The 26,651-nt window shown below is 36.9% G+C and overlaps 4 protein-coding genes and 1 pseudogene across 5 annotated transcripts; 3 read left to right on the top strand and 2 right to left on the bottom strand.

The window, feature by feature from the left end:
- Nucleotides 1-193: 193 nt before the first annotated feature.
- On the top strand, nucleotides 194-1,923 carry GCK72_024437 (uncharacterized protein; the record flags this gene model as incomplete). The annotated part of the gene is made up of 6 exons (XM_003117659.2): nucleotides 194-274; nucleotides 325-470; nucleotides 521-598; nucleotides 648-897; nucleotides 948-1,544; nucleotides 1,633-1,923. 6 exons carry the CDS (start codon nucleotides 194-196, stop codon nucleotides 1,921-1,923), a joined length of 1,443 nt encoding a protein of 480 aa, XP_003117707.2.
- A 2,035-nt stretch (nucleotides 1,924-3,958) lies between these two features.
- On the top strand, nucleotides 3,959-5,071 carry GCK72_024436 (annotated as a pseudogene). The gene is made up of 3 exons: nucleotides 3,959-3,995; nucleotides 4,828-4,898; nucleotides 4,952-5,071. Coding segments are annotated over exons 1-3 (228 nt in total).
- GCK72_024435 (uncharacterized protein) lies at nucleotides 4,814-6,556 on the bottom strand (the record flags this gene model as incomplete). The annotated part of the gene is made up of 2 exons (XM_053735887.1): nucleotides 4,814-5,064; nucleotides 6,409-6,556. The coding sequence occupies 2 exons, from the start codon at nucleotides 6,554-6,556 to the stop codon at nucleotides 4,814-4,816; spliced, it is 399 nt and encodes a 132-aa protein (XP_053579453.1).
- Nucleotides 6,557-17,102: 10,546 nt separating this feature from the next.
- GCK72_024434 (uncharacterized protein) lies at nucleotides 17,103-23,762 on the top strand (the record flags this gene model as incomplete). The annotated part of the gene is made up of 28 exons (XM_053735886.1): nucleotides 17,103-17,161; nucleotides 17,305-17,486; nucleotides 17,538-17,652; nucleotides 17,700-17,973; nucleotides 18,032-18,106; nucleotides 18,181-18,341; nucleotides 18,422-18,582; nucleotides 18,633-18,790; nucleotides 18,837-18,965; nucleotides 19,011-19,088; nucleotides 19,133-19,405; nucleotides 19,663-19,802; nucleotides 19,852-19,951; nucleotides 19,999-20,253; nucleotides 20,305-20,586; nucleotides 20,633-20,740; nucleotides 20,788-21,030; nucleotides 21,076-21,398; nucleotides 21,446-21,623; nucleotides 21,973-22,071; nucleotides 22,123-22,283; nucleotides 22,336-22,479; nucleotides 22,535-22,808; nucleotides 22,860-22,924; nucleotides 22,984-23,077; nucleotides 23,139-23,282; nucleotides 23,353-23,634; nucleotides 23,685-23,762. 28 exons carry the CDS (start codon nucleotides 17,103-17,105, stop codon nucleotides 23,760-23,762), a joined length of 4,635 nt encoding a protein of 1,544 aa, XP_053579452.1.
- Nucleotides 23,763-24,608: 846 nt separating this feature from the next.
- Nucleotides 24,609-26,364, bottom strand: GCK72_024433 (uncharacterized protein; the record flags this gene model as incomplete). The annotated part of the gene is made up of 8 exons (XM_003118293.2): nucleotides 24,609-24,821; nucleotides 24,956-25,057; nucleotides 25,129-25,344; nucleotides 25,395-25,616; nucleotides 25,667-25,758; nucleotides 25,805-25,989; nucleotides 26,037-26,160; nucleotides 26,208-26,364. The coding sequence occupies 8 exons, from the start codon at nucleotides 26,362-26,364 to the stop codon at nucleotides 24,609-24,611; spliced, it is 1,311 nt and encodes a 436-aa protein (XP_003118341.2).
- Nucleotides 26,365-26,651: the final 287 nt, after the last annotated feature.

Raw genomic sequence — 26,651 nt, 5'->3', positions numbered from 1 at the left:
ACTATCAGCATCAATCATCTTGTCCGAGTAATATGACACGGGCCAGAATTTATGTTGGGTAGTTTTCTAGTCTGTTTTTTGTTTTTATTTTTTTCACTATCCATCATCTGTTGATTTATGATACTTAATCTTCACGTTTCAAACTTAACAACTTATTTTTGAAATTCGCTAATTTCAGGTTCCGACATCCCAAATGCCGGGAATACACACATTTTATGATGGATCCAAAATATTGGAACCGCTGGCTGAAACAGTTGGAATTGAAGTGGATAGAGTGAGTTACACAGAAATTACATATTCATGTAACTGATAGTGTTATTTCAGGTAAATTTCGTGCTGAGTCTGTTCGCCAGTTTTGGAATCTCCTACATCTACCAAAAAACATGTTCACTGAAGCAAGTAAATCGGCAAGTTAGGACAGTCGTTCCAGCAGTGGTCGGATTGTCGTTGGTGTTCTTCTGTTTTGGAAGGTACGAAGGTTTACAGTAATAATATTGAATACTGATGTTCAAAATTTCAGAGCTATCAAACATCTTCTTGCCAATGCCCTCGGAAGTTATGCTATTATGTATTTCGCCCCACCAACTCAAGTTCACAAGTAAGTGCCCAAAGAATCCACGAAAATACTTTTAATGATACATTTTTAGAATTGTTATGACATTTTCAATGGGATACTTGTTCTTCATTCACACGTACCGCTGGATGATTCTCGACACTTACAGTCTGGATGTCACTGGTCCCATTATGGTCGCTGTAGAGAAAGTAACAATGATGGCATTTAACTTGAAAGATGGAAAAGTGAAAGATGAGTCCAAGTTAACTGAAGAGCAACGGAAAGAAGCTTTGAAAGAAATTCCATCTCTTCTGGAATTCATGTCTTTCATGTTCAACTTCCAGGTGAGATAACCAGCGGAAAACTTTGATTACAATAAATTGTATTATTTCAGACAGTTCTCTCCGGACCAGCAAACAACTACTACGACTATGTGAAGTTTTTGGATGAGAAGCACGTTATCGCTAATAAGAACGGAAAAATGCCATCACCAACTGGTGTCGCCATGACAAAGTTCTATCAAGCTCTCGGTTTCCTAGCTATCGTTGTCACACTCGGTGGAAGATACAAAGTGGAAGATGTTGGAACCAAGGAATACTTCGATCTTCCAATGTACCAATGGTTTTTCTGGTGGTTCATCACTATCTTCTTCATCCGTTGTGCCTACTACTTCGCTTGGGTGTTTGCTGATGCTATTTGCAACATGTCTGGATTCGGATTCAGTGGATACGATAAGGAAGGAAACGCCGAATGGAAACTCTGCACCAACGTGCTTCCATACCAAGTTGAAATGGCTCAGAGTTTGAAGGAAACTCTCGATGGATGGAATATTCAAACCGGTTTCTGGCTCAGAAAAGTTGGATATGAACGTGCACCAAAGTCAATCCGTACTGTTGCAACATACTCTCTTTCTGCTGTTTGGCACGGAGTTTCAATTGGATATTACATGGCGTTCTTTACCTGCGGATTGTTCACAGTTGCTGCTCAAACAGTTAGTTTTTTTTTAATTGGCATGAATGGGGACGGAAACAGTCTAGAACACAAACTGTTAATTTCTTAACTAAAAATTTGTGTTACAGTTCCGTCGTTCGATGCGCTGGAGATTTTTGGACAACGTGGACAAGAAGTTTGCTTATGACATCTTCTCCTTCATCATCAGCAAAATCGCTTTGGCTTATGCTACCTACTCCTTCGTCACAATGCATATGTATCCAGCTTATGATGTATTGAAGAGAGTTTATTTCATTCCACACATCGTTGCATTTGCTGTCATTTTCATCCTACCAAAAGTCTTCAAACCACTTAAAAAGACACAACCTGCCAAGATTGAAAAGGAGATTATCGACGAAAAGCAGATCAAGCAGGAATAAATCATAATTTTTCTTCGTCATGCAGGTTTCTTTCAACTTTTATTCGTTGACCGGTACCCTATACGATATTTATTGTTTCATCTTTTCTTTTTGTTATTTTTATCTGAGACGTGTACTAGTGTCGGTAAAAGTTATCTACACAACATGCAGTTTCTGATGAACTATTGTACATTACAGTTACTATTTTCACTGCTTCTGCTGAGTAAAAGCGTTTGAACTTCTGAACTCTTGTTCCCTCAACACTTCACAAAATGAAATATTCGAGGACTTGTGACATAGTCACATCACTTTTGTCTCTAAGTAATCACATTTACATATATTTCAACATATTTGATCTTTTCATGTTGTTGTAAACATACGTGTGACTCATAGCTTCTGTTTTAGAGGGGAACCTTAAAAACCGAATACATGGCAAAGGAAATTCTATTGACATAGTGGCCAATTTCAATGAATAAATTAGAAGTCTCTTGTCCCGTTTTTCGTACTCATATAAAATTTCAATTGGTATATTTCATACAGCTGGAATGTGTTAGTTCTCAAAAAATTCTCAAAAATTTTCACATGTCTGGATAGAAAGTCCCTTCTCGTCTCTAAACCCTTGCCACACTTCAAATGATGAATTTATGATAGAATTTCAAGTGACAGCCTTCATTTTTGGTGTCGGTCCCCCAGTAATCTCGATCCTTGGTGTCTGTTTTCGTTAAGTTCACTTTTTTGTTCTTTTACTTTGTCTATCTTCTCTGGTGCGCAGTCACATCATTTCAGTGTTCATTTCTCCACTTTTCTCACAACAACTTTTAGAAATGGAGTTGTTTTTTGCGAGCTTTGGTCTCTTAGAGATGATCGCATTTCGCAATAAGAAAATAGATAGTAAGAGAGATAGAGAGACGTGCACCATTTGGCGGAGGATGCGTCTTTTCTCCTTTCCCACAGGCCTACTTGTGTTGGCCCTCTACACCACATGACGTTTGAATCGATGTTGACCTCGGATTGGGTGACCCCTGCTCGGTCTTTGAGGCACTATACACCATTACACAACCGTTCCTCTGTTGTTGTGTTCTTTCTCAGTTTCTCTCTTTCCTCTTGCTATCTCGTCTTTTCTCATTTGCATTCACATGACAGATAAGCCCTTTTATACCGCTGGTGGACTTACAATCAGGGCTTCACTTATTCTTTTCAATGATTTGGAAATCCGCTTTCAATTTTCTTCAATGTTTCCCGTTTCTTTTTTATTCTCTGAATCGTCATGGGATTGGAATCTTTGCTCTTAGCGGATATTGGAAACGTTTTTTAATTCAATTGAATGCTGAAGCAGAACATTCTTGAAATACACTCCCGCCCTTTCCCAAACATACATTTCTGATTAATCTACAAACCTGAAACATTTTCAGGCAGAGTATATTAGTATATAACTCACGTAAACAGCCAAAAGTCAGTCGTTCTTGCTGTTATGAGTTGACTGATTGGAATAACAAGATTTGATTCATTGAACATGTTTCTTGAAAGTTTGGACAATTTTTGTCTCTAGAAGAAACGTTGGGATTTTCTAGGAACGGTTTCTCATAAAGGTTCAGAGTGGTTGCGGTTATCAAGGAAACTGGTAATACTGAAATAGGCTAGGACCCGGAACTTTTTTCTGAAAAAAAACAAGTATTAAGTTTCAATGTACTCTCAAAATTCCTTAGATTCTTGAAACCAGTCAGATCAGTTCAAATTCACTTTTGTAGAACTTTGATTGATTATTTCAAGATTCTGCGAAGTAGGATACTCATTAATGGCAGTAATTCATGTTTCTTCAAATTTTGAGAAGAAGGTCAAATCGTCAAGTTCAACTACTCCTCATCGGTTGTAAACAACACGAAACACTTGCCATCTCCCATCAATTTCACTTTCTTTTAAGACAACGCTCATCGTTAGAAAACCCAACCCAACGGCATGTAGTGACCTCCGCTCTTTGTTTCTGCCTCTATTTTCAATTGATCTCTTGGTCTTGTTTTCGTATTCCTATTTAATCCAAAAATGACTCGTCAATGTTATGTGCCCGTCGCTACGGATTGTTATAGATATTGCGTGTCAGTAATGGGCTCCGCCTTTTCAATTTCTCATTTCGTTTCCCATTCGAGACAAGTCCTCGCCGGAGACTTATTCTCTCGTCACGTTTTATTTGCAGTACATAATGCCAAACGATTGTCTAGTGGACTCTGCTGGTAGCAAATTTCAAATGCAAACATGAACCATTTGTTGAGTTTTCCCTTGATTATTTGCGCGAGACTCCTCATGACAAACAACAGAACAAGTTGTGACTTATAAGATATAAGAATCCCAGAATGAATCATTTTGTAGATCAGAAATCTGAGAAAAGGAACGTCTAATTTTCTTTCTTACTTCTCCTTGTTTTTTTCTTGTTGTGTTCTAAACAGACTAACTTTAAATCACTACTTTCCTATTTCAAAGCCATTATTGTTATTCCCGTCTTTACCAGCTGTTCACAGAAATTGGAACCACGAGACGTCTGATTTCATATTACGAAATTTTTCTTAGGAATGTTCTGAAAATGTGAAGAAAGGTGTTGCTTCTTCACAGTATCCAACATTTCGAGAAAAAAAAGACGTTTTGTTTTCAAGTGACTCAGTATTGTTATATAAAACAGAGCATTGGACGAAGAACGTTCCCATTTTTTATGCATCTGGCGTATATATTTTTCGTTTTGGGTTTCTATTCGAACGACCTTCTTTTGAAGGATAGATTGCCAATTCACTCACATAAATCCATCCTTTCGCACTTATAAACCAGACTGCCTAAAGAGCGTACTCAGTGCCCTTAATCTCATCACTCTTATTCTTTTCCACTCTCTACCTCCTGTTTTTTCTTATTATTCAAAAATTCAAATTCATATCATTTCAGAACTCATCTCTGCAGCCATGGCTCTCACTTGCACTGACATTCCAAAGTTCCTCTGCGCTCTTCTTCTTCCAGTAAGATAATTCATAGTGCAACTGATCACAGAATCACCTATCTCTATTTTCAGCCAATCGGAGTCTGGATGGAGAAGGGATGCACTTACCACTTGGCAATCAACATTCTTCTCACCATCCTCGGATACATCCCAGGAATCATCCACGCCTGCTACGTCATCCTCGCCTATTAAACTATCCGGATACCAACCACCATCAACATGACGTCATAATTTTCGAATCGTACTCCATCATAATTTAATTTTGTTCACTTCTCAAAATCTCTCCCCATCTCATAATATTGGTACACCTATTCCAAGCAATCAACTTGTGATTTTGTAACCTTTATATTGAATTGAAATCTTTTCTCGGAATAAAGAAACGAACAAAAAAGATTGAAGAAACTTAGTGACTCAAACTATTCAGAAAATTAAATGAACCAAGACCCTCGGCACGATGAATGGAAAAAAAGAATTGAAAATAGATTGTTTACTGTTCACAGGTTGGAAAGAAACGCAGAGAAAAACAGAAATGAAAAATAGTGACGACAGTTTCTTTCTATTTTACACTTCAATCATCAATTGTTCATATTTTGACATAAATGATAAATTGAACTTGATCATAACAACAAAGAAGGATAATTTAGATAGTGGCGGACTTTCAACTTGCAATGAACACGTCTCTCACAACAGTTTCTGACTTCACTACTGAATTTTCCGAAAGCACAAAAATAGTTTTTTGATTATAAATATGTTTCCAGTCAAAAATAAATCATCTGAAAACAGTCCCCTGAAATGATTATCAACTCAATAAGAATAAAAGGACAGACTGCTTCTTTTTTTCTGTTTGTTTACCTTTTTCTGGGTTGCTGTTTAGTTCTTTAGCACGCGGAATTCATACATGACAGAAAAATTGAAAACAACGTGGTGCCTTGGTGGTCTCTTATTTGCTCCTCCTACTATTTCTCTTTATAATGGGCCTCCAAAACACTGTTTTGTTATACTTCGGTTTCAATTTTTTACTCAATTCTCATACTTTTTAGTTTTTCCAATGCCTCGACTTGACTTTAGTAGATTTTCTTAATCATGTATCATGATGAGAGCCAATTTTTACTCTAATTAGAAAGTTTTTCATTTTTTCTGAAACTGTCAGCGTTTTCGTGTCACACTTAATTTTGGGCGTGAACCGTAAAACCTTCTTCAAAAAAGTTGGGTTCAGATTGTAGACTTTGTTTACGTTGATATTCTTTTTTTTTTAACTCAGATACACATGTTGAACCTGTCTAAATCTCACATAAATCCAAGTTTTTTGAAACAATTGTTTTCCTAGTTGGCCCTGTGTCCGAAAGTACACAAACTTTGCTATTCTCTCAAGCCCCCTTCTTTTTTTGTCATTCCTGTCTATTCCATTTTTCTCACATTTAACGTTTGAACTACTTTTTCTTACATGTGTCACTCTTCATTGTTACAAAAAATAATGTACATCTTTGTTTTACAGAAAGAAACTAACTTTCGTTCACCATGGCTCTTACCTGCAGCGACATTCCAAAGATTCTCCTCGCTATTCTCCTTCCAGTGAGTTTTTCTTTCCAGATCCATATCATAAAACATTTTGACAAAACTTATTTCGGTTATTTTCAGCCCATCGGAGTCTTCTTGGAGAGAGGATGTGACAACCATCTCATCATCTGTATTCTGCTCACAATTCTCGGATACATTCCAGGCATCATCTACGCGTTGTACATCATCTTTGCCTATTAAATATTTTCAAGTACCGCTTTTCTTCAACATGATGTCTTTATTTTCAAACCAAACTCCATTTTAATTCTGTACATTTCTCAGAATCTCCCACCATCTCATAATAATGGTACCTCTCCCAAGCAACTAATTTGTGATTTTGTCGCCTTTATATTGAATCAGAATTTATGTACATAATAATAAATCAATTTCAATGAATTTTGGTGATTGTGGATAAAAGTAATGCACCGGTTCCTTTTGGTACTTTACATTTGCTGAGTATAAATAAACCAAAACCGTAAAAGGTAAAGCTGAGAGAAAGATGAGATACAAGAAAAAAGATGGAATGACAGGTTTAATTAGACAGTGAAACAAATTTGAATTTCATTTTGAAAACAAGATAAAAAATTCTTGGATTTCTGATCTGACTAGCATACTTCGCGTGAATTCCAATACTAAAAATCACTGATATCAAATCTCAATAATAATAATAATAATATCTCGATAGTTTACATACTCTGAACTAAATTATGGTAAAATAGATATCTGTCTCTTTTTCTTTCATGCGGTTGTTCGTCAATTTTAATAAATTTAGAAAAAATATAGCTCCGAATAATACTAAAAACTATAGAATTTTTTATTAAAACTCTCAAAATAATTGATATCACATTTAAATGATACTATCTCGATAATTTACACACTCTGAAACGAATTTCCTGAAAACAATTACCCAAAGTGCTAATCAATTCATTTTGGGTAAAATAGCTATCTGTCTCTTTTTTTTTGTTTGTTTACTGCTTTCATGCTGTTGTTTAGTGTTTGAATAGACGCCATTCATACATGACAAAAATTGAGAACAACATGGTGTCTTGGTGGTCGCTTCTAGACTCCTCCTTTTTTTTCCCTTTATAATGGACCTCCAACACACTGTTTTCCTATTTCCACTCGTTGCCATTTTCTTTCTATTTTTGTTCTTTGTTTTTCAATTGTTTAAAGATTATTTTAGTGTTTTGGTAGTTTTCAGTGATAAATAGTGATAATCTTTTATTTATTTCCTTTTCGTGGTTGAGAATAATTATAAATACAACTCTTTCATTTCCTAGTACCGAGAGTTGTGTAGCTCGGAAGACTGTTCAAAACTTATTTGAAATCCTTTTATTGAGCAGAAAATCACGTTTTTATATATATTTTTTATTTTAGAAAGAACAAGTTTAACTTTTTCCTCGTTTTTCATGTTTCAAGAACTTCATCTCCCACTTACATTTGGTTGCTGACTAGTTTTAAGGTTTTTTTACAAGATCAGCTGCGTAAGTACACGCCGCTGTTTTCACAATCATCCGTTAAATCTTTACTTTCTATAACTCTTTTGGAGACTCTATATTTCCAGTCTTGTTCATTTGATTGTTTTTCAAATACCTTCCGATCGGACCCACTTTTTCTTGAATATAATTCATTTTTCCGTTTTTTTATCAGCGGCGAAAAACTCATTCTAATTATTTTCTTACAGATAAACTAACTTTCATTCGCCATGGCTCTTACCTGCGGAGACATTCCAAAGATTCTTCTCGCCATTCTTCTTCCGGTGAGTTTTTATTCGCAGATTTTTTTCAGAAGTGAATACTGAACTCAAGTTCTCATTTTCAGCCAATCGGAGTCTTTTTGGAGAAAGGATGCGATAATCATCTTCTCATCTGCATTTTGCTCACAATTCTCGGATACATTCCAGGAATCATCTACGCGTTGTACATTATTCTTGCCTACTAAACATGCCCAAACATTGACACGGAGACCATTTTCATTCACTTTTCAAAATCTCCCCCATCTCATAATAATGATGCTTTTACCAAGCTATTTACTTGTGATTTTGTTGCCTTTACATTGAATTGAAATTTTTTGTGTGTATATAATAAAACAATTTCGATCAAACTCTGTTACTTAGGGTATTTCGAAAAAGAACCTACTAGTTGCCATATGAAAATGGTAAATGGAGAAAAAGAATGTTGGAATAATGTTGGCCAGAATTCAGCCCATAATCGGTCAGAAAAAGAAAAATATTTACTCGCCAACGCAAATTTCTTATTTCATAATATTCCAAAGAGACAGAATTGAATTTGAAAAGAACTAAATACCTAAATACATTGTGTTATAAACCCCGATGTATGTGGATTATGGATTATGCTCTAATTTAGACATTTTCAAAACGATATTCAGTAGTCATAATTTTATAGATTCCATTTGTAACAAGCATAGTTTTGAACAAAGCTACAAAAATGTTGGGTTTCACCACCAAATGTCTCAAAAATGTGAAATTGGTTTTTAATGATGTCATGTAGATAAAAAAATTTCTGAAATAAATGTTCTGGAAACAGTAACCTAAATTAATAATCAACCCAACGATTATGGCATCACAAGCTGCTTCTTTTTGTATGTTTACCTCTTCCATGCTGTTGTTTAGTGCTTTAGCACACGGAAACAGAACATCACAAAAATGAAAACAACATTGGTCTCTTGGTGATGCCTTATAGGCTCCTCCCACTTCATCTATATATTGTGTTGGCGGAGCTCTATTTTGTCATTTCAATGTTTCCCAATCTTTGCTTTTTACACTTTCAACTTCACTTTTTTTTTTCAAAGTTGTATCAAATTTTAAATTTGTGCTCAATGTCGACTAATGTTTCCATTAAGTTTCTTATGTTTAGATGATATTTTTCTTAACTATTCTTGTTTAACATGTGAACCATTTCAACAAACCGGCTCATGAAGTAACAAATTCACTACCAACGTTAATTTTTCATACAAACGTTTTAGTTTTTACACTCCCAATAGAAAAAATCGCATTTCTCAAAAATTTTTAATGACATTTTGTGCATTTACCCATCCCTGTCATGATTCTTCTCATTTCATTGGTTTCTGAACAGATGTGCATATGACCTTCCTCTTTATGATGACACTTTTTTTCTCTTTTTCCCTTTCCTATAAGATCGTAACCAGATTATTCTTTTCCAGAAAAACTAACTTCTGTTCATCATGCCTCTCACCTGCGCTGACATTCCAAAGCTTCTCTGCGCCATTCTTCTCCCAGTGAGTTTCATTTCTAGCAACTGATATTGAAAATCAGTATCGGAAAAAAATTCGTATTTACAGCCAATCGGAGTCTTCTTGGAGAAGGGATGCGACAATCATCTCATCATCTGCATTTTGCTCACAATTCTCGGATACATCCCAGGCATCATTTACGCGTGCTACATCATCCTATTTTATTAATTATGCTCAAACCTTGCTTATCATCATTATGACATCCCATTCTTCAAATCAAAATTCCTTTCATCAAATTCTGTTCACTTCTCGAAATCTCTACCCATCTCATAATAATGACACTCCTCCCGAGCAATTCACCTGAGATTTTGTCATCTTTATATTGAAATTTCTTTTGTGTACATAATGAAACGTTTTCGAAAGTCATTGTGACTCAACATTTTCTGAAAAAGAAATGAACTGTAACCACAGATCCTTTGAAAATGATGAATGATGGAGGGAAATAGAAAAATAGATTGTTTACTGCTGACTGATTGGCAGAGAATGGAAACGCAGGGAAATAGAAAAGTGGAGACTAGCAACGTCAGGTTTTCTCTATTTTTCACTTTCACTCAGCAATTTTTTGTTAATATTTTGATATAGATACAAAGGTCGACATAATATTCACGACATAATGAGGAAATCTGGTAGTTGGACTTTTGACCTGGCTAAAAAGTTTTCGCCAGTCACGATATACTGTTTCTCTGATCTTGTTACAATTGTTAGAAAACTTTGCGCAACTGGACACAAATTCGACACAAATTCGACATAAATTTGACATAAATTTGAAAAAAGTTTTGTTTTACTTTTCGGTCTGTTTTTTGACAAGAAGAAGCCACGGCTATGTTGTATAAAACTAGGGGAAAAGAAGATTCCAAATTGAAAAATTGGTCCACTGAGACTGGAAGGACAAACTTCTTCTCTCTTTCTTCTTGTCGTGTCTTCGTTGTTTTGTCCTTCAGCACGCGGAATTCGTACATGAAAAAGAAGGCAACATGGTGTCTAGTTGCTCCCTTATTCAGCCCTCCGCTTTATTTCCTCGAAAAAATTATCATGACGCTTCTTCTATTCTGTGATATATTCCTTTCGTTTGTTATTCACCACTGACAACTCAATGATCAAAGATTGGATAACCCATAGGGCAGACTCCGCGTTATTCAACCAGTCAGTTGACCTCTGGTCCTTTATTTTGTTGTTGTTGCCGCTTCTTCTCAGCCTCACATCCCTACATTCACTACATTTTCAATTTAGGGACTGAGAAGCCACTATTCTCATCTGCATCTTCAGTTAGCAGTAATTGTTTTTCCTTGCCTTCTTTTCTTTCCTTCTTCCAACATGCCTTCTGCTCAGAAATTTTGAAACCCCAATGAGTCAGTTGGCTGCATATTGTGAAATTACGACTACTGCCAAGTATTACTCAGCGTTCAAAGAAACAGTAGATTGTTTGTTAAGTGCACATATGAAAGAAAAATGTCTTCTGCCTCTTACCTCTCGGCAGCGATTTTTTTTCATCCTGTCACAAACGTATAAATAGGTAAAGAGAAAATTAGAAAACGCAAAGATTCTATTTTTCAATTCCTATTTTTCACAAAAATATCTTATTCTCCTAACTTGACTTTTTGGTCTTTTTCGGCAGTCGTGAAAAATTCAACACTAGTCGTTTGGCATGTTAGTGTTTTGTCTTTTAGATGTATTCTAAGAAAATTAGTTTCGAGAAGTTTTTGTCGTTTCGAAGAAAATTTCTTAACGAGTAGTCATCACTCAGTTGAACGAAAAACTTTTGGTTATTTCAACACTTTTACACTAGACCGGTGTGACTCAAGAGTCCAGTGGCAAAAAATACGAAAATTTGCAGCTGTGAAGAATATTTAAAGCCTATCCAAATTATACTATTCAGTAATATATTACTTTTTAGCCAATGTTTGTTTCTCATTTGAAGTTTTCGCAGGAACGAATATAAACCTGCCAACAGAGACCTCTTTGTTTAGTACCAAAGCTCTATCAGCTGGTGATTTCTCTTTGCCATCCGCAAATTTTATGTTTGATCTAAAGACTAAAACTTACCCACACGCTCATATTCTCTATTTTATAATAGTAGAAAAACATGACTATAAATATTTAGGTTGAACGTTTTTCTTATCAGAGTTGCTATAAAAAAAGAAGAATAGGTGTGTTTTGTTGGTATTAGTATGGGCGTTGTAGAGTACTTAACAACATTCCGGAATAAAAAAAAGTTGCACTAGGAAGTATATTTCCATGAGAGAAACGGACACCAAGTTTCAATATCCTTGTTGTTGTATTCTTTCGACCAATGACCTCTGTTATTCCGTTCTCGGTCTCTGGTCTCTATGACAGGAACGTTCCGGCCATATGAACAGAACAACATGTTGTTTATGAAAAATTTCCAATAATGCCATCTGTTATAAAAGCTTTGAAACCACGAGCTTTTTGCTAATCACATTTGTTCGTTTCATTGAACACAAAATACGAAATCTGATTATCGTATGATACACCCCTAGAGGCTAACTTTCGAATTGTCATGTCATTTCTATGGAAACATCAATTCTATGTTCTCTTCCACTTCTCCTCTCATTGTTTCCTCACTTTCCGCAAACATTGAAGTCCTCTTCGGCACTCCACCCATTTCTAACCAGTCACTCGACCTGCCGGCGGTTTTCTGTTCATATTTTCGTTTCACTCAGTCAACCAATTTCTCTTTCAAACCAATAGGTATTATTGACTCATATTACCTCAAACACAGATTTGAACATCATCAAAGTTTGGTGATCTGAGATGCAACAAGTTGTGCAACACTTACAGTCAGTTAGTCAGCCATCCCACTACAAGAACACAAACAACAGTTTTTTCTTTTTTCGTAAGATCACCTATTTACGTTGATCTGTTGAAAACAACATTGGAATATTCCCAAACACGGACGTCAAACAACCTAGATTCTTCTGAAAAAGCTATTCTCCGCGTTAGTCATATGCCCAAAAAATCAAAGCACGTTGCTATTTTCCCACAGTTTCCCATAGCATTGGTTGCTGTTTTTTTTCACAGTCACCCATGACATTTGCCGTTTTCTGCCATCCCCATGGCGACGTTAGCCCCGCCTTATGCTTCTGGCCTCTTCTTATTCATTCATTTCCACATACATCCCCCCATCGGATATACTTTTTCATGAATGCACTTCCTTCCTCTCATCAACTTTTCCACTCTCCACCTTTGATAACCTTACTAAACAATTATTTTTCAGTAAGACTAACTTCTGTTCGCCATGGCTCTCACCTGCACCGACATTCCAAAGTTCATCTGCGCCGTTCTTCTCCCAGTAAGTTTCTATATTCAGATCTTTGTTCTCAGAAGTGAAGACTAAACTTATTTTCTTCTTTTCAGCCAATCGGAGTCTTCTTGGAGAAGGGATGCACCTATCATCTTGCCATCTGTATCCTTCTCACAATTCTCGGATACATCCCAGGCATCATCTACGCTTGCTACATCATCCTCGCCTACTAAACGACTGATGACTGTTTTTTTTCTTCTTCAATCTGAACTCTTTTGAAATACTGCTTTGTGGGATATTATCTTACCAATAAATTCTGAAAGATTGAACCGATTGTTCTATTGTCGTTTTTCCGGTCATTTTTCCCATTTTCCAGGAAAAGATATAAATGGAAGAGTTCGAGTAGAGAGATGTATTCAATATATATAGTTTCGAGCAAAATTTATGCAATCTGGAACAGTAAAGCTTTAAATAACAGCTTTTTGTGTAGCCAAGGAGCAGGATGGTTCATAATTTTGAACTGACCAAAATAATGTCAACATTCAGATAGCGTAATCCATTTGGAAGGCGCATCCACGTAAGTACTTCAGGATTAGAAGAGTTAAAATAAAACTAATTCCAATTGTTGGGCACCATGTAACCTGCCCACATCATTTTCGGATTAAGCTGATAAATCAGGCTCTGCGATGCGGTCTTTAGAGACGGTAAAAAAATGTTGAATACTACACAAGAAACACACTATCAAGGAAAACGTAAAGAAACTCAAAAGCTCATCGGACATTATTACCCAATAACTCATCTCGATAACATGTCCACTCAACTGACAACTGTTCTAACGTTTCCATCCTTCAGGATTTTCGACCATCCTTTACTTTTTCACCCGTCGGTCACAACATTTTCAGTTGAGTAGGTCATAAGATTTTTCGTTCTCTATTATTTCTTTGATCCACTTTTTTATAGCTGCATTTCTTTTATTTATAATTATCACAAATGGAAAATGGATCAGTTTCACAGTATTTTATGTGAGAATAGTTGTATCTCACAGCCTCACTAAATCATTACAACAAACATGTGTATTAGTGGTGTTTAAACTTTCAAAAAATGTTTTGGAACACCAAGTGACACCACCAAAGTTTAATTACACTCGGTGGCAAAATCTTCGGTTTTTTTGTGGTTTTTTTCGGGACAAAACCTAATAGAATTGCCATCGGGTAGTCGGTCCGCCGATCTATCATATTTCCGCTTTTCGCAATGTCACCATACCAAACTGGAGACGCAGACCCAATTCACATTTGTCAAACCACGCCAACCCGACTGCAACAGTCCACTCTCAACCCACTATCCGCTCGTCATAAAAAAGTCACAGAAAGAATACTGGAGACCCCAACTCACTTTAGCAATGAGCTGGGTGATCTCTCCAGTGTTTAAAGCATGTTTCGGGAGGTGCCGCGTCCGGGTTCTCCGTTTCTCAAAGAGAAGAAGACCGCCACGTACATGTCTCGTTTTTCTCCGCGTCGCACCAGTTGTCACGGCATTAGCAGAGCACAACACTGTGCTCCCGACGACATGTCACTACGGATAGCGCTCGAATTACTGGCAAACTGTCGTCGTGCTTTGAACTATCTTCTCACTTTTTTCAATGTCTTAATTCTTATTTTTCTTTTTCTTTGTCTAGTGACGTATCACCATTTCTCCGTTCACTTCACATTTCCAGAACCTCTGGAAAAACACATTTGCTTTCCATATATGCACATCGTAACTTTTGACGACTTTTCTTCTGTGTATCTTCTCTCTTTCGGTTTTCTCTTTTTCCAGTTCTCCCGACTATGATGTTTACCGTGAGGTCTTGTTTTCAAGAAACAGGTAAAGACGTTTTTAAAAACAATCGTTTATGAAGTTTATCATTGTTATCAGTAGAACTGCGCCACTTGATAATACCGCTTATTTCGTCTGTCTCTAATGAATTCAATTTTTTTTTGTATTTACACCTCCTGTAGAATAAGGAAATTTTTCAGAGTTTATTTATTACGTTTCCTAGTTTGGAAAAATAAAAAACCGTTTCTGATATAGATTTGTGAAAAAATTGTAGATAGTAAGCAAAAATCTGATAACTATCGAACCTACAAAAGTATACAATAAAACGAAATAATTAAGAACTTTTTTGAAACTTGGAAAAAATTTAATACCCCTTTTATTTTTATTACTTTCAAAATTTGCCAAATTACGGCGTTTGAAACTTCTTTTTAGAAATTCCCACCGACTTGAAATTTTTCCCAAATGTGAGAATTCTCTGCTTTATTCCTTTTTCGCGTTCATCAAAAACCCCTCTTCAACGATTCCACCACTTTGAAACTCTTTTTTTTTCTATAGCGGAACGTGAATAGTAGTGACAGTCGAAATAATAACAGACTGTTGTTGTCTTCTGTATTGTATGAAGTCTTGTCCCGTACGCGCACGCTAGGTGGTTGAAAAACCGGAATATGGAGTAAAATAGAAAATGGCGAGGCACAAAAATCGATACGGCGGGGGCGAGCTCACGTCGGGTTGGCAATGCCTCTTTCATATTTGGTGTATGTGTTCAGTTGGCAATGCGAAAACAAATTGGCAACATGCCAATTGACTTCTCTCCCAAAAATGCTCATTGAGATCTCTCTTGTCTTTAGTGGCGGCCAATTTCTATTTGTGTATTCACACGCTCTTACATTTATTTTAATGTGCATCTTCTTTCTCTTTTTTGCTCTTGTGTGTTTTTCTTCTCTTTCTTTTTTCATCCCACATATGTTTTTCTTCTGACGTCCCTTTTTTGCTCCTTCTTTTTTTTGTTGAAAGGGATGGGAATTCCGTCTAGAAGTGGAATCTCTTCTTTCCATTTCACTATAATATTTCTTTACTAGAAAAAAACTACTTCATTTTTCGAATAGATTTTTTGACAAGTAAGAAATATGCAATTAGAAAATAGAAACTCATGGAAGTTCAGGTTTTCCATCATTTTTGAGATTTTTTGAGTTGAAATTGATTTGTTACAACAATGTTTGCATTCTTTCTGCTAAAAACTTGAACAATGTTCATTTTTAGATCTATGTTTACCCGATCAGTTGTTTTTGGTTGAGTTCATAACAAAAAACACATAACATGAATCTTGCGTAGGTTACGCATCATTTGACGTTTTTATTTTACATCAAAAGTGTGAACCGAACAGATAGACCTCTCCCGGAGCATACTCACTCACGCACACATCAATTCTCAAACCCCGTGTCTCTCTTAGCCACATTCGATTATTCTCTCTCTCTCTCTGTCGCGGGAAGGTTAGCTTCTCCTGGCAGGATCAACTTCATCCTCTCCGCGTTGCATCGTTTCTCAACATTTATCTATCGCTTCTCAATTCCGTCCGGAGAAAATGAAAGAGGGCCTCGTGCTAATCTCGGACAGACGACTCTGTGATGGGATCGAAGGAGGGGGGAGAAATCGGCCACACTTTTTGCACATGTTTCTGTTTTATTTACAATCATACGCACATTTTGTAGACATATTTTAAATTACGAAATCACGATTGGAAAAAAGAAAAAGCTAAAGCTGTTTTGAATGGGAATCAAATTTCAGTTTTTTTTTGAAAATTGGGATCTAGTTTCAAACTTCATGAAAACATCCAAATATGGAGTTTCTGCAGAACTCATTGAAAAAATAGCTGCAAAAAGGGAAAATGTTTTTCATTCACTCTCATTTCCCGCATTGTCTTTTTTCCACCATCTGTTCTTTTTTAGGGTTCTCATTTGCACCTGCTCACTTCCCATTCTTTCCTTTCCCCTTTTTCTCGTAGTCTTCCAATCCGGCTTTTCCATTAGAGGTGTTACAAACTGAAGTAGGAAGAGTGGGTCTTATTTCTCTATTTCCCTCTTCTGCAATACAAGTTTTTCACTATCTACTCTTCTCTTTTTATTACATTCATTTTCTTCCTCTCATTTACGACATCATCTTCATCACTTTTTGCTGCTACTTTTTACTACATACCCCGCTGCCGTCGTCTATTGCAACTTCTAACCTTTTTTATTATGTTGCAGAACAAAAAGTGGCGGGACATACAATTTAATAGGTTCGCTGCTGTTTTTGCTCTCGCCAGCGCCTCCACAAATCATGATGCGAGAGGAACTATCAACGTCGGCAGATGACGAGTTGGCGACCACTTCTACGAGGTGAGCCTCAACGTTTCCAATTTGTTTGTTGGAGTTCTGTGGGAGGAGAGATATAACGGATTAAAAAAGAGAAAAGAACACAAAATAGATTTTGTGGACAACAAGTGAGAAGATCATTAATCAGTTTTTTTCTCATTTTTCAGTCAAATAAACGGTGAGCCACCACCAAAGAAGGGTATTTTGAAACGACCATCGGTGGTTAGCGATGAAAAACGGGATAAATTATTTCCACTGCCCGGATTCCGACCCTCACCAGATAGATTTCCCGAAAAGGGTACGACACGAATACCAAAGCTACAAGTTACATGGTGGGAGAAAAATGCAGGTTGGTTACTTCTTTCAGGTTTGTTTCCAGGAGAAAATTATTAAATTTCAGTTGCATTCATTGGTGAAACAAGTGATGAAAACAACACAGACTCTGAACATTTGATGCGAGATCTGGGGAATGGAAGGAGAGAAGAAGAAAAACCTTCTCGAGCTTTACAAATAAGGTTGTTTATTTTTCCTTCACATTTACATAACCTATTCAATTTTTCAGACAAACAGCAATTCTAGATTCCGAAGATTCAGATTTGAATGAACAAGATCTGATCGCACAATTTCAAACACCAGACCTAGACGATGCGATGAGTGTAACAAGTTCTACATGCAGTTCTGCATCAGCTATAGTTGGAAGATGGTGGAATGGAAAAGATACTCGATACGTCCCACATTGCCAGAAAAAAGGGTGCAATCATGCTCATCACGATCTTCAAGGAGAATATATCACACCAACACAAAGAAGGAATAAAGAGTTGGCGCAGTTGAAAAAGGTGTGACAGCTTATATTATCTTGATGTGCAACAAATCAAAACTTTTCACTATTTTCAGGAGCTCCGACAGGCGTTGTCCGAAAGAGATGAGAAGGACAAACATCTTTCAGATTTGAGAGATAAAGTCAAAGAGGTGAGAGTTGTGGTGTCATCGAGTTTTTTTCTTTTTGATACTTCCCATAATATTTTTATTTTATTTCCCTCCAGATCGAAATATTCAACGAGACCCAGCATACGCTGGCCGAAGGTCAAAAAATGATGAGAAAAGAGCAAATGGAGAAAGAATACATCGAAAGGGAGAAGAAACTGCTGGAAAAAAAGCATGCAGTAAGGGTCAACCAACTCATTCAAGAGACGATGACGGCGAGGTTTGTATTTTTTTCAGTTTTGATGAACATTTTAATTCTGAAATTGAATTTCTGTATCAATTTATTCATATACTTTGCAGAGAAGAAGCTGTAAAACTGACTTCCCGAGTCGCATATCTGGAGGAACAACTAAACCCTCCTAGATCAGACGGTGAGACCCAAACTGATGAAATGGAACGTGAATTTTATCTTCGCCATAACCCACCTGATCCATCTGACCCCAATCAAAACGGAACACTTGGTAAGTATGAGATAATCACTTTCCAATTATCTCATCCATTTTATGTTCAGTTTCTCAAACAATCCAAGCAGATCCATCAACGCCTCTATCCATCATTGCCACACAACCAGATCTCCACAGTCCAAGTCCAATGATGATTCCGCTGGTGACCGGTGATAACAAAAATCAGACAATTTACTGCAGTCAAGAAGCGTTGAATCATATTCAGGTAATAAATGCTTTGATTAAAAAACACTTTTTTAATGAAATTTAAGGCTTGTCAAAACGAAGCGTTCATCTGGAGAAACAAAGCAGCCCAGTTGGAAATAGTCGCTAAAGATCAACTGGTAAAGATTCAACAACTCGAAGATGTTCTCCAAAAAGCGATGGAACCACCACCAGAGGTTTCACTCAAAAAAAGTAATTTTTCATTCTTTATTCTATTCCAGAGCCACATCACGATGACTCCCAACGCATTCATTGTGGAAGACGTATCTCATACTAATAAAGAAGCGGACTCTCATAATGTGAGTTTCACAATATGTTATTCATTATAAATTTAATGTTCCAGGATCCTATCATCATCACAGACTGCACCTTCGAGGCTTGTCAGGAAACTAAAAACTTGATGAAGAATGAAATTGACAACCTTCGCCAAACTTTTTCGGAAGCAAAATTTAGAATAGAGGAACTTGAGGAAGATGCCAATATATTCAGAAGAGATCTTGAAAAGGCAGATGATGACCGATTGAAACTCGAAGCCGCTTTGAAAGACGCAAACGATGACATTGACTCAAAGGCTGCAGAAATTGTGGCCTCTCTCAACACAGCCAACCGACTGCAGGTGAGGATTAAACTCCAAACGTACTTTTCTAAATTTTGCTGGTTCACACGCGACTGCCTCAACTTTTTATTAGTATATCACTAATCCCATATACTTTTTGTTTTTGTGCAACGATGTCCGAGTGGTTAAGGAGGTGGACCTTACCCCAATCCACTGGGCTTTGCCCTCGTAGGTTCGAATCCTGCTCGTTGCGTTAACTATTTTTTGTTTTTTTCTTTTCAATTTGGAAAAAAAAGAAAAACTTGAATGTTTTCCAGCATGAAAAGGATCAAATGCAACGTGCCATCTCTTATATGGAGGAGAGAATGCAAGTGTACCGGAATACCATCCAGGACCATCACTTAGTTGTGACAGATGAGAAAATGGAAGACTGGAGGAAAACCATGTCAGATCCAAGGTTTGCTCTCTTATTCATGACCATTTCACGACACAATTTCTCATTGCAGGTACCAGGTTATGCATTCTAAAGAGGTTCAAACAACACTTACTTCTCAACAACTTTCCGAACATGAGTCGGACTTTTTGAGCACTCAACAGACGTTACACGTACGCTTACTATTTTTAATGTTCTTTTTTCACATATTTGTATTTAGGATCTTCAAAAAGAATACAGTGCTAAAAACACGACTTTGGTGGACAAATTCAAAGAAGTCGAAGAGATTCTTCTGGCAAAAACGGAATTGGTTGATGCATTGACAAAACAACTGGAAGATATCAGAAAAGAACAAACAAGAGAACTGTCGTTGAAACAGAACGAGAGGGATCAATATAAAAAATCTCTCGAGGAAATGACATTGATAGCTGAGAAAGTTCCAATTTTGGAAGCGGAGATTCTCCAATTGTCAAAGGTAAGTAAAACTCGTAACCAGAAATTAATTCCACAACAATCAAATTTTCAGGACAAAAACGAGATAGCAGCCAGATTAAAACATGATCAAGAGTTTTTCGAAGACGAACTTGCTAAACTTCTCAATGATTCTATGAATATCAAAAAAGAACGGGACGACTACTTGACAGAACACATACGAGCGAATGAAGCAATGATTGAAAGGCTGAAACTGGAAATCAGCAGTCTCAAGAAAGATTTAGAAGACCAAAAGATGCAGGCTCATCTTCAGAAAGCAGAACTTGAGAAGAAGTTGTTGAGTAGTATAGATCATGTTGAGCAACTTCAGAGCAAGGTAATTATAATCATAAGTTTCACTCAGTTTATTCTCAAAACTTCAGACAAATCACTCGCAGAGAGATGTTGAATGTCAAGCAATCCCACGACAAATCAATAAGTATGTTGGATGCAAACCAAATGTGAAAAACAAGGAAACAACAATAGAAAAAGTAGCCAATTCATGAATTGAGTCAAAACAAAATGATTATTGTTGCAGGGTGCATTGTTTGATGAGAATGAGGAACGACTGAGGATTTGTAAAGCAGAATTGGAAACAACTCGTCGACAAGTCACAGTTCTACAACAGAAACTCGTGTCTATTATTCAACAACAAGGCTCACAAAAGATCAAGAAACGGATAGCGGTTGTGGAAGATTCCAATAAAAACACTGTTCATTCTGATGATTTGGATACAAAGTTAAGAGAAGTCGAATTGAAAAATACTGAATTAATGGAACGAGTAAGAGATATAATTTCCAAGTAACGAAAAAATGTTAATTTTCAGATAAATTCATTAGAAGCCGAACGATTTGTTGCAAGCTCGATTGAAAAGAGCAGAATTCAGAAATTGGTCAGCGAGTTCGACAATTTGAAGCAAAAACTGGATAATGACATGAGTAACTACAGTAAGGAAAAGCAGTGGCTGCAATGGAGGATTTCTAATTTGGAGAAGGATAACTCGGACCTTCAGAAACAGATTCAACCTAGTTTGGAAAAGTCTCAGGAAGCACTGAACAAATCAAACTTGAGAAAAACTATGTCAGAGCCGGACTTCGGTGACGATATGAGTACCGAAGGGGATGGAGGATCCACTAATGACAGTGCTGAGTAAGATTCATGGCTTTATGGACATTTGTGTAAGAAAATAATTTCAGTTTCATGGTGGAAAGTGTCACAGCTCCAGTTATTTCATTGCGGTCTGAACAACCATTTTCGCAATTAGCTGATGTTCTCAATTTGGTCAGATCAGATCTAGAACAAGTTCTGACTGAAATCGAGGAACCGGAAGCAGCAAAAACAGAAGAACCACACATTTCACTTGAAACATCTACAGTGAGTCAATACCCTCTGTCCAGAAAACCTGTCTCAAAAACTCAGAGTAGTAGCATTCAGTTTTTAGAGTTTTCAGAACAAAAATGAGTAAACCAAACTCAAAAACCAATGAAAAAAAGAAAAAAAAGTGAGTAAGGTACAAAAAACTTTCATTTGAAGTTTGAATAATATGTCATAGATATTAAAACATCACGCATGGTCTACAATAGATTTTACGAGTCCCTTTTTAACGACGTGCCGTGCAACTTCTATACAATTTTTTGAAAATTTTAAGTTGACATTTTGAAGTTTCATTTAGACTACAAGTGGCTTTCGGTGGGTTTTGTTAGTTTTATAATGGTTTTTTCAGAGTATTCTGAACGATGTGTTAAGCGAATGGGCGGAAGATGAAAGAAAAACTCTGGAGAGACAATTGAAACGATCTCAAGAAGAACGAACTATTTTAAAGGTATTTTTTGAATGAGAATGTGTTGGAGACACAATTTTTGTTAATTTTCAGAATAAAAATAACCGAATGTCGAAAGATCTTCAAGTAGCGATGGCAGAACTCAATGTATACAGATCTGAAAAGCCTCACAAGGAAGATGAGCCAAAGATACTCGAACGAAGCTCTAGCTTCTCTTCATTTAACCACATCAAAACTGAGAACGACACGCAAAAGTGAGATTAGCCCATAATAAGTTTTTTTGTCTGAATACAAATCTTGTTTCAGATGGAAAGAAAAATCTGGAACGTTATTCCGAGAGGTGAACAGAATACGACAAAATTTGGCAGAAGCTCTCGAACAGAACAATGAGCTCAGATATCAACTAGCTCTGGCAAGAGGAGAAAGAGAACTGTCGAGCTGCATTGAAAAGTAAGATATTGTGCATGAAAAATATCATAATATTCAATAAATTTGATGTTTCCAGAGATGCACAGTATCCAATTTCCCCTTCACTCAGTTACCACACCGCACACGACGGTCAACGAAAAGATGATATTGTTATTCATGAACCACAAGAACCATTCCAACTTGGCTCTTCTAAGGCCAGCTTGTCGTGTAGTATAATGATCAGGAGTAATAGTTTGGAGAGAAAAAGTCAACCGAGAGAACCAAGTCGTCAAAGGAGTCGAAGTGTTAACCGAAGGCCTCCAATTTCAAAAGATGAACTCACGAAACGGGAAAAACGAAGGGAAATGAGAGTGAGTCATCCAAGAATTTTAAGAATTCCATGTAATTGAGTCATTTTTCAGCTCCCTAAAGGCGTATCGCGATCTTCATCTGTGACTTCTCTGTATCTCACATCAAAGGAACAACAGTGAGTGGAATTTGAGAAGCCGAAAAAAGAAATGAGATAACACGGAAAAATATTTACAGGAAATTGCCCCTTATGTCAGCCTCATGGCATGAAAAAGCCTTGGAAAACGATTTGCTTGATGGAGACACGGATTACGATCGAAGAAATATCCGGGTTCGTTCGATCATTCACAATTTTTGTTCGGAAAGAGTTGAAAACGTGTTTTGGTTTATAGGTGATATCCCTTCGAGAGAAAGTTGGAAAGCTGGCAAGAGAGAATAAAGATTTGAGTGCAAAACTCACATATTTCACAGCTTCACAACCAGATTCTTCCAAAATGTTGGAGTTAGAAAAGGAAACGGAGGAGTTGAAGACAACAGTGAGGGATTTACTGCAAAGAGTGTCACAGGTAACATCCTTTGATTAACTTATACTGAAATAGTTTTTAGGCTACTCCAAATTACGACCGCCAACTGAAACTACTCCAAGATGAACTGGACATTCGGCGTCAGGAAAGTGCAATGTATGAAAAGAAGATAACCGAGATTGAAGACGAAAGAAAGGAAATGTACTTGGTTATGTTCAAAAAAGGACAACAAGCGGCAAACATGGAGTTGAAAGAAGACAAGTTGATGGATGCAATGACAGAAGACAGGGTTACTTTGAAGTTTTTACATGATGCGTTCTATTATTACTTGTTGAATCGAGGAGATTCTCAAGAACATTTATCGGTAAGCACTGGTAGAAGATGAATTTCCTAAAAGCAATAATATTGTTTCAGGTTATGATGACAATTCTCGGTTTTACGTCTGCTCAAAAATCAGAAATCGCTAATCGTAAACGTGGTCGATCAAACTGATTCCGGTCCCCATCTCAATTATAATATTATTGTTACTGCTTCCACTTGCCCAAACTCGTTCAGCATTTTATATTTTAAAATATCATTCCAACCTGTTCTCGAGCTTTAATAGTAGTACTTTTGTTAAATTTCATATGAGTATTATCTAACCTCTATCAAAAAATTAATAATGCCTTAACTCCGTTGTTTTCTTGTATCGGGTGCTTTGTAAAACTTGCTTTCTTGATTCGATTTTTGGGATAATTATTTGAATTGATTCATGTTCAAACTTCACTGTTTTTTATATTTTAATTGTTTATCTATTATATAAAATAAAAATAAATAAAATAATTAATATTTCAATAGAATGAGAATATTGATGAACGATTATTGGTGGAATGATCGATTCAGAAATTGAGCGAAAGATCTCGGATATGCATAAAAAAGTGTCGGAAAAGTTGTTTCATAAGGAAACTAATTTCAAAATGAGAGACAAAAAGTGAGCAGGAGGAGAACAGGGAAAAGAGAAGAAGTAGAAAAGAATGCTATGAATAGCGACATCCCGTGAAAACAGAAATTCAAAAAATGATCATGTAAATGAATAATGTAATCAAGTAGAATTAATATTTTCAAAATGGTTAATATAAAAAAAGAGTTGGTTAGAATGAACGTAATTGTGGGCGCAGTGGATAGGGTGAAGGGGGACGGAGGCGGCAATTCAAATTTCAAATCAAAGGAATATGAAAAGTGTAGAATGAATTTAGAAATTTCGGAAAATCTGAGAGCGATGACCACTTACTAGAGAATTTTTACTGAATCGGGTGTAGGGAGGGCAAAAAAAACAAAATAAAATTGCAAACTAGAAGATTAAGCTTGAGCGCGTCTGATGTGAGCAGACTTGTTCTGTTGGTACGGTTTGGCGTACACTTCTGTGGCAACTGGTTGATGAACAATTGTCTCGATAACTGGCTGTGCTGGTTCTGTTGCATTGATGTCCATTGTTCCCATCATCTCAGCAATTGCTCTATCAATATTACCACAGAATCCGCGTGTGGAAAATTCAGTTTCAAGACGGTGCCGCTGAAAGAAAAAGACACATTTTTTAGGATAGTTTCAATTCGATCATTTCTGATCCGAGAGTCGATAGCAGCTATTGTTCTTTTTTGAAACATCTCCTCATCCTGACTTTTGCCTATCTGATCCGACTCACAAACCTGTTTAGCGTATCCTTCCTCTGTATCCAGTTCTGGCCAATCGCGCTTGTTCATGTGATGAAGCATGGCTTCGGCCAAAAGCTCTCCGCACGGCTTGGCAATCTGTAAACACGAGAGATGGTTATCTGTCTGGCAATTCTTGTAGTACACATTTTGGCCACTTTTTTACAAACCTTCGTTCCTGTAATGTCTTCCAACACAGTTTCGGCTGGACCACCACTGTCACAAACGATGACCGGTCTTCTCTGGTCGAGAGCCTCAATTGGAACAATACCGAAATGCTCATTTGGTGGAGTGTAGAGAGCAGTATCACACTGTTGGTAAAGCTTGAACTTCACTTTGTCAGACGGTGATGGGATGAATGACACCATGTCGGTCACATTCAATTCCTGAAAACAATTATTTAAAGAAACAATTATTTAAATATCACTATTCTTACTCTGGCCATCTCTTGAAGTTGATCGTAGTAGATCCTACTTTCTGGAATGTGTGGCATGACTGATCCAGCCAACTGAACAAGAAGATTGTATCCTTTCTGTTTGAGTATGGATGTCGCTTCGATAATGATATCCAATCGCTTCTCTGGCCAGAATCTGTTCATCGACAAGAAGGTGTAGACATCGTTCTTGGCACGCTCAGCTCTGCTAACCGGTCTATCAGACTGAAAACGGGAAAATTTAGTTTTCAGAATACGAGTCTGGTGGGAATTACCGCGCTGACAATCCAGTCAATGTCGCATGGTGGGTAAACGACTCGAACTTTGTTTCTCTCAATGTTCGGCATCACTTTGATGAACTGGCTAGCTGAAAGAAACTTGATGTTGTGGCATGCCAATTCAATGACTATTACCTGTGAAGTTACTGTTAACAAAGATCTGATCAATCTGTCCGAAGAGTTCTTCCTCAACAATTCCGATAAGTTTGGCATACCATCTGTACAAGAAAAAGCGAGATGGTGTGACCAATTGTTGTGGGAAATGGCAGTAGAAAAGAATTTTGCATTGTGGGAAACGCCATTTGATCATCGGAACACAACTAGAAAATGCTCAGTTTTGCATAGGCTACAAGAAAACTTAATTTACCTAGCAGAATGATCAATGATAGCGACATCTGGATTCAAGTTACTGAAAACCATGTGCCATCCGAGAGCAACGTTTTGAGACCACCAATCTCCTGGATGAAGTTTTAATCCAACCTCTCGAATCTCTGAAATTCTTTATTGCTTTTCACAGAATTAGAATTCTCAAACTTACCAACTCCATCGAAAGTGTGATTCTTCCAATACTCATCAATCATAGTTGTGAGCCAAGTGACACGATGTCCTTGTGAGACAAAATGTCTGATCAATGCAACAGTACACCGATCGGAACCACCGTTCCATTGTTCTGGATGAACAATGACCACGTGCATCTGAAACAATCAATGAATATATGCGTGTGTGTTTTTCCCTTGGATTACTCGTGGATGAATGAATCTTGTGAAAACTGACGAATCGGATGCGCGAAGATAGGATCACTAGTGCATTCGAAACAGCGGGCCGACAAAAAGCCAATATAAAAGGAAAAGGAAGAAATGGGAACAATTTTGAGATGGCGAAAGGAGATGAGACAGATGAGGAAGAGGTGAAAGTCACGGAAAGTCACGGAGAAGTGAGAATATTGATTGACAGGATTGAAAAAAACACAAACAAACCTTTT

The sequence above is a fragment of the Caenorhabditis remanei genome, chromosome X (genome assembly GCF_010183535.1).
Source record: "Caenorhabditis remanei strain PX506 chromosome X, whole genome shotgun sequence".
NCBI classification, from domain to species: domain Eukaryota; kingdom Metazoa; phylum Nematoda; class Chromadorea; order Rhabditida; family Rhabditidae; genus Caenorhabditis; species Caenorhabditis remanei.
Note: the sequence above shows the minus strand (reverse complement) of the source record. Positions and strands in the feature narration are given on the sequence as shown.